General features: G+C 33.3%; 1 protein-coding gene across 2 annotated transcripts; it reads right to left on the reverse strand.

Moving 5' to 3' along the window:
• Positions 1–748: 748 nt before the first annotated feature.
• On the reverse strand, positions 749–5,983 carry LOC140957598 (cycloartenol-C-24-methyltransferase). 2 transcript variants are annotated; one of them, XM_073414923.1, is made up of 14 exons: positions 5,828–5,983; positions 5,621–5,726; positions 4,385–4,451; positions 3,667–3,740; positions 3,279–3,363; positions 3,153–3,208; positions 2,837–2,891; positions 2,486–2,533; positions 2,322–2,405; positions 2,129–2,245; positions 1,961–2,044; positions 1,754–1,879; positions 1,527–1,624; positions 749–998 (listed from the first exon to the last, which is right to left on the reverse strand). In XM_073414923.1, exons 2-14 carry the CDS (start codon positions 5,701–5,703, stop codon positions 947–949), a joined length of 1,029 nt encoding a protein of 342 aa, XP_073271024.1. In that variant the 5' UTR covers positions 5,704–5,726; positions 5,828–5,983; the 3' UTR covers positions 749–946. The 2 variants fall into 2 exon arrangements, with proteins under 2 accessions (XP_073271024.1, XP_073271025.1); XM_073414924.1 differs by having other exon boundaries at positions 5,833–5,971.
• Positions 5,984–8,114: the final 2,131 nt, after the last annotated feature.

An 8,114-nucleotide genomic window follows, 5' to 3' on the forward strand; every position in this document is an offset into this window, starting at 1 on the left:
AAAGCGAGAAAGAGAACCTACATTTTATATATATATATATATATATGATTGAAAAGCGAGAAAGAGAACCTACATTTTTCTTGTATCATTCATTATTCAACATTTTCTTTTCTTCTTGCCCAACTACTTTATTCCATACTAAGATCATGTTCATATTTGAGATCGATATATTAATTATATGTATAATTTAAAATATTTCGATTAGTTAAAGGCTGGTTAATTTATTTTATAAAACAGGATCTTCATATTTTATAATTATAATAAAACTATCTTACTAAATCTCGTGTCATATTTAATTTTGTAAAATACTCGATGCAAAACTTTGAAAACGAAATATGTGCAATACATGTACATATATTATAACACCACAGTGTGTACAAAATCGCTAGTGTTTATGATATTCATAGACTTCGAACAACTGAGTTATTGTGTAATTAAAACGTGCATGAGATGCATCGACTTGATCCATGTATAACCCATTTAATTTAAAAAGACGACGTGCTTTATATTAACACATTCATGCCCAAGTTGTTATCATGATCTTAAATCAATTCAATAATGATAATGAAAATGAAAAACTCTTATTAATAAAGAAAATTATATACACCCTCTTGTCTGATTTGTCTTCAGACCCAAACAATATCAAGGTAAGAATCTGTATTGACTTCATATCTGAACATGCTTGAATCAGAATCAGGAGAGGTAAATGTTACTTTTTAGCTGAATCTTTCTTAAAAAATAGGACAAATTTAAGAATGGTGGAAACTTTTCAAACTCATTTATTTAAATATAGAACACAGCAATTCCCAGAAAAATACCATTTGATTCCACCACTACAGAAGCACAGGATGCTAAACCAAACACGCCAAAAAAAGAAGGAACAAACACTTCCCATTGTCATCAAAAGTACAAGATATCTTGCGCTTGACTGAATCTCCAACACAGTTTAGAGGGGCTTCCGGACCAAGAAGAAATACATCGCTGTAAAGATTTCCATCCTGAAAAACCACATAGTAAGAGACCCGTTAATGATAATCTTTCGCGAAACTCAGTTTTATGCCAACTCTTCAACCACATTTGCTATATGATAATGTCTCGTTTTCAGAACGTTATGCCAGGGTAAACGAGAAGCTATAATGCGGAGATACAAGCTCGATGATAATACAACGAAAATTAAAAATCGATAATATCAAGTAAACATACATTTCATTTGAACATATGAAGGATTCACTATGAAATCAAAAAGTATTAATATTTTCAAATTCTAAAGTTGCAACCATCACACAAAGTAAGGATTTCCAAAATGGTTTTTATACTTTTTTATCCAAAATTTGAAAAGTATCAAAGATAAAATCCCTCAACGTTACAAAATACTGACACTTTGCATAGCCGTGTCCAAAGACGTTCAGGGTTGATAAGCATCACGGTGACAATGAATTTCTATGATCTCTTTGAATCTTTATTTTCTGTAAAAGAAACTCGAAAGATACAAATTACAAGCAAACATGAGTTAAAAAGATGCTTACTTTCCTCCATCCACAAGTCCTTCTGCAGCTTTCTCTAAGAAAGCTTGAACCCTTTGACTTCCCTTGGGTGCAACTCCAATTTTTTCTAAAGCCATCACCTGCAGCCGAAGATAATGGATAAGGAGAAGATCTTTACAGCGAGAAGAAAATCAATATTGGAAAATGAATGAAGACCAACACATACAAGCAAGAATGTAATTTTTTTTTTAAAAAAGGAAAAATTTTACCATGTTTTTTGTGATGAAGCGTCCTATCGCTGTCAAACGGAAACTGCTAAGGGAGAAGTGACTTTTATCCAAAGGTAAGTACCAAGGCACGGGTGAGTCCACTGCAAGATCTTTCTCCCATACAACCTTTAGAAAAAGAAAAAAGAAGAATAAATTATTTGTCGAAAATTTGGAGATAAGCATAAACACAAATGTTTTGTTACTCACTTCAAAACCAGCTTTTTTAAGTGCTTCAAGACATTGTTGTGTCGTCCTTATGTCAGGGAGGCCATTACCTAGTTCTATTTCTGCCTGTGGTGTTTGAATTTCATATCAAATTCAAGAAGCCGGGGCCAGATTTGCATTTATGTACATTTTCTGCAAAATGGCAATCACCTTAATCTTCTGGTGTTCCTTATTACTTGGGTCGAAGGCTTCAGTCATGCACCACTCATATGCAGCAAAACACTGGCCTGGTTTAAGTACTCGATATATTTCTTTATAGCATCCAACCTGAACAGCAGGCAAGCAAGACAACGGCGACTCAGGAAACAAGATTCAAGATTTGAATGCATATAAACTCACAGACCGCATCTGGGGCATGGCAGGTTGCTTCAATGGCATACACTGCATCAAAATTACTATCAGGGAATGGCATCTTCATGAAATCAGCCTGCATGATTATGAACAAATGATAACAATGCACAAAACAAAAGTCTGAATACAACACCAACTTATTTAAACTTTACTAACTTTAACAAAGTCACAAGTCTGGTGCACTCCTGCAATACGGTTTAGTGCCTGCGCCATTCAGAGACAGATAATTGATGACACAAGTACTGGGAAACAACACTGTTTTGGTGAACATAGAGAAAATCTTGTGTCTAAAAATACCAAACCAAACAACATCTCAGTGAACATATGGAACGGTGAAGATATGGAAATGCAGGTGATCAAAAACCTTAATGATGTAATTGGACTGGACCTCAAATTGAAACAAGTTTGGTGATAAAAATTAAGTATGTTGCTGCCCTTATGGTATTATAGAATACAACATCAACCTCAGAAGAAAATATTTGCAGCATGCCATTGATCAATTTTTACCTTTCCTCTAGTTATCTGGTATTCATTGTTGTTCAGACCTGTAACCGCAGCAGAACTACAAAAAAAAGGTGATATAGAAATAAGAGAAAGTGGAAGAATTTGGAAGAGATGGAAAACAGAAACGAAAATGCATGGACACAAAAACTCCTACAAGGTCACTATTTAACTGTATGGGTACAAGAAACTTTATATGTTTTGTCATAATGGAGCTAATTCATTGAAAACTAATAAAAAAAGGTAAATAATTGTTATGTACAATTCTTATTCCCTAGTAGTATGCAACAAAGAGTATAAAAACAAACAAGTAAGCAAACACCTGAATTGAGCAATTTCTCTTAATGGACCACCGATTCCACATCCTACATCCAGAACCTGTAGATGGAACAAACCTCAACATGATTATCGACAGAAATTTCAACTAACAGTATAGAAATCGAATTACTTTCTGTCCTGGTTTGAGGGCAAGTTGTAGGGCAAGGAAGTGCTCATGGCGCTTGATGCTTTCTCGGAGAGACTCTCCTTTCCATCTGGGGCATATTGCAGTAATCTTATTTAGCAACTACTACAAGATGCAACTTAAAATGGTCTCAAATTGTCATACACCTTACCCATATTATACATAAACATCATATGAAGGGCCTTTCCTTTTCATGGGATTTTCGCGGAAAATGAGAGCAACTATACTAAATAGTGAATTAGAACAAAGCAAAATGGATTGAAGCAGCAATTTCATTTTCTATTATCTATTCTACAATATATTATGGGTACGAGGAACCTTCGGCAAAACATGATTGAAAAGATGAGTACATCTAACGAAGAAAACAAATCACCTGGGTGCAAAATGGAACGACTGTCCCCAGCCATACTCATAGAAACTTGTGACGAGATCATAGTACTTATTCACCTGGAAAATTGAGGAGACAAAAGGAAATTCTTATGACATGAAGTATCATCATTGTAAACCAACGATAATCACCAAAATTGTAGGACAGAAAAAGGTAATTTATATGCTGGTTAATAATAGTTTTACTTGTAATAATTGATAATGATGCCAAGTTGAGAAATCAAAATAAAGGAAGTAACACTGATGGAGGCAACAATGGAATCACCATGATAATTGTTTTTCTGACAAAATGATGCCCTTTACTTTATGTATCGTCTCCATCTTCCTTCAGATACATAGTAACCCCCAAACAAAATAAAAATGTTTGGCATGGTTAAGAAACTTAAAAACTTCAAGTTGGATTCTTATGAAACCAACCATACACTAGTATGATGAAAAAGAAGTATCTGGAGTAGGTAGGTAGACAATGGTGAAATCACAGTAAGCAAGCTGCAGACTAGCTCCCATTTTTTAAAACCCCAACCAGCTCATATTTTGTTACTAAAAGCGTGATACAACTGAGAATCACTGGAAACAGTACAAGCAACCAAGAAATGGTATGGCATGTTTCAGATTAAAAGATGAAAGGTCTTTTGCTAAAAAAAAGAGTTAGAAAATAAAATAAACTGACGAAAGAAACTTGGCATTAGAAAAATATTTCTCACCATGTCCGTGTAGTTATCTTTTCTCTCTTGCTCTTCACCTCCGTAACAAACATGATATTTTTCGTACCTGATTTACAATTGAAAATTCACAAATTCAATGAAACTACTTAAAGCACAAACACATCAAATCCTCTGACCAACACTATGCAAGCGAGAAGGAAATGCAAGATGAAAAAAACACAAGGTCAGATTAGAAAATACAAGTTTGATTTTTAATACAACTAAACATTCAAGATGCTATTACAGCTGCAGATAAGAAAGTAAAACTTGCTAACAACATCACGAATCATGTATTCATCAAAAGTTCCTTCAATTTGAATTTCCTTGGTTCGTTGTAAATTAGAACATGATTATGCGAGTTTAACGGAATTGAAAATCCTGAAAACATTATGAAAGATACTACCATGGAACAGAAAGCTTTCGAATATAGGTCGTCCTTGCATCCGAGGACATAGAATCAGTCATTTAAATTTGCAGAAGCTTGGGTATAGGATTCAAAGGTGTAAAAAATTGTGTCAAAAAATCTACATAGTTAAGTCTATCCACCAAATACAACGCAAAGAAAACACTAAAATCCGGTTATGTTTGTAGACAATGAGGGGATTTTAACCGCGCCAATTCTTCAAATTTTCATACGTTAAAAAAGGAAAAGGAATAGAAAAATGACACCGTAGATTATTTATTGGCTATTCAAGTACAGAGAAAAAGGACCGCATTATCATCCAAACATGTGCTCATATGCACCGACTCTAAATATAATAACCAGATCTCGGACATAAGTAAAGTAAATACCTCACATGATAAAATCCTAAAAAGTTTGAATCTTGCGCCACATGCATTGATCAAATTAGCAATATTCTTGAATCTTACCACAATTTTACCATCAAATTCACACCAAACAGCTGTCAGTATCATTATCTTAAATTCTTAATCGATTTACTTTTTCAAGAAGAAAAATTAACAAAAGGAGGAGTTCTTATTTTCTCTTCAATCCAAAGACGCATACCTGACTGATTACATCGAGGAATAACACCACCTGATCACAAAGCGAATTTTGAAAAGAAAAAAACCCAAAGAAAAGAAAAAGAGTCCACTGACTCCAAAACACCATCTTAGATTCTAACAAGAGAGAGTGGGATCCAGTCCAAACTTTAAATGGAACAAACCAGTCAGATGCATATAACAATAACACTCTCCGGTTCAACAATCACAGGAAAAGAGACGAAAAATCTGTACTTGTCAACAGCCGAGAGAACATCACTCTTGTCAATCTTTCCTCCAAGCCCAGATGCCAGATCCAGCGCTCCTGTACTCGACATCACCCCTCCACTCTTCCAAGACTCTATCCCACCATAAACAACAAAAATAAACAATAAAAGGGTAAACAAAACACCAAAATAACAAAATGCAGACTAACAAATCCCAAAGCCGCAGTTCACTCACAGTACCAAGGAGGAAAACGTGAAGAGACCCTTTTGACAGATCGAAGTTGTGGGAATGAATAAATTGAAAATTTGTATGGCAGGTACAAAGCGAGAGAAAAAAATAGCAAAATGGGAAAGGTGACAGCAAATAATACAGAATTTGGTGGTTCTTCTGATGTTTAGCTGTTTCCTAAACGACGATGTGTATGAGTGGTTGCCATGTGTGAAAAACTGCACGTGAAAACTTTCTTTCTTCAGCCTTCCAAGCTATTCAGTCAAACCTCACTGACGTTTTTAATGTTTTCAATCTTCTTTAATTTATCTTATTATTTCCCCCATTTTTTTTATTTTTATCTATCATTTTTTCATCATAGCCTTGGAAATAGTTTTTGTTGATGATTTAACACTGTTTATTCAAATAAATATTTTCAGTATGAAAGAAACTGTTAAAAACAGTTTAAATGAAGAATATGATTTACCTGAAAATTTAGATTTATTAAATAAATGGACTATTCCTAAAATAGAATCTAAAATGATCTATAAATTAGGAACATTTGAAAAAATTGGTTTTAAACAGGTAGTAAAAACTACAGAATCATCAGTACCTCTTCATAATGAAGAAATAGTTATTAGACTATTGAATAATAAAGATATTTTGCCTTATAGGAAAAATTACACATTTATTCATATAGGTTTAATACAAATTGCTTTTAGACCTTTAACTTTATAAGGTTTACCAGAAAGTTTTATAGCAGCTTTAAGAGATGATAGAAATTTGAATTGGAAACAATCCCTTATGGGAATAATTCAATCTAGTCTGGCTCATGGTCTAATATATTTTGATGTTTATCCAAATTTATCTTTATCTTTGTCTGATATAAATATCTTAGACTCTTTAACATTAAATATTAAAACCCATGGTTATAATTATACTCTTGGAACATAAGTTATATGTATTTGTTATCGTATTTATTATAAACCATTATTTACACTAAATCCTATGTGTAAAAGAATTGATAAAAAATTAAATGAAACTATTCTGATAGAAACTAATTTTAATAGATATAATATTACAACTCGTAGATCTATAAAATAAAAAATAATAGAATTTCCAGAAAATTGGATAATTGAACAAGCTGTTCCTAGAAATACTATAATAAATAGAGATTTACAGCAAGTTATTCAAAATAATGAAGGATCTGTTCAAATACAATTTAATAATGAACAAAGAAGATTATTACCATCTTCTGTTTATGCTAGATCAAGATCTAGTCATTCTTTTATTTCACCTCTAGATTATATGGTGGATATTCCACAAACTTCTAGAGCTTCAACTTCTCAAATAAGAGAAGAAGTAGAATCTTCAGCAGAAGATTTACTTATTAATCAAAATAATATTGTTCATCAATGTAATTTTCAAAAAGTTAAAGAAACTGATACTGTTTCTGTGGTGACCCGGATGCTAATCATGTTCTTAATCATCATTGGGACAATTTAATCAATTATAAGAAACAGGGTCTAAATTTTTTTATTGTATTTTATTGCGGAACGTAATGGTATTCAATCTAATTATACATATCAGTATAAAGGTACAAGTCTTGTACAACATACATTCATCTAAATATAAGGTTCAACAAATAATTATCAAGTGTTCAAACCCTATTTACATCGAAGTCCGTAGTCTCCACTCTAATCACGATCTCTCCTCATCTTTTGGACTCTGATCCTGTCCCACCTGTTGCCATGCACACATACAAACACGACAACAGCCGGATAATTCCGGTGAGAAATACATCCCAGTATAAGTCAACAAAACATGCAATCATATAATTGATATAAAAGCATGTGACAAATATCAATAACATGTATTAAATCTGAAAACATAAATTGATATAAAACTGTAAATAACTCGTGACTCTACAGCTCAGACTAGACTCATTCCTAGTCTAGGGATCCCGGTTTCTAGACGTTGGCATACTATATCGAATCTCAGTAATAGAAGTAAATCCACTCCTAATCAAACATCGATATAAACCAAACATCTAGTGTCTTGACCTATCCGTCAAAGCCTTTGGCACCTCCGCCAATAACTCCTCTGTGACAATGTGCAATGGGCCAGTGACTACTCTATCACAGTCTGGCACCTCTGTCACAAGACCAATCGTCTAATCACGCTTTCTATAAATCAATAGACCAAGCATATCAATTCAAATCAATGTATATAATAACAATAAGTATGTGGTTTAGGGAAACTCAAGTTATATCTAATTCGAGTCATTCTCCCGGGTTCGACATTGACTTATACC

This window comes from Primulina huaijiensis, chromosome 14 (assembly GCF_012295235.1).
Source record: "Primulina huaijiensis isolate GDHJ02 chromosome 14, ASM1229523v2, whole genome shotgun sequence".
Classification (NCBI taxonomy): domain Eukaryota; kingdom Viridiplantae; phylum Streptophyta; class Magnoliopsida; order Lamiales; family Gesneriaceae; genus Primulina; species Primulina huaijiensis.

Coding starts and splice junctions, on each gene's coding strand:
- LOC140957598 (XM_073414923.1), bottom strand. CDS start 5,703: ATGTCGAGTACAGGAGCGCTGGATCTGGCATCTGGGCTTGGAGGAAAG. Junction 1,625..1,753: donor GCTTCATCACAAAAAACATG/GTAAAATTTTTC, acceptor CTTCGGCTGCAG/GTGATGGCTTTAGAAAAAAT. Junction 999..1,526: donor GGACTTGTGGATGGAGGAAA/GTAAGCATCTTT, acceptor GTGGTTTTTCAG/GATGGAAATCTTTACAGCGA.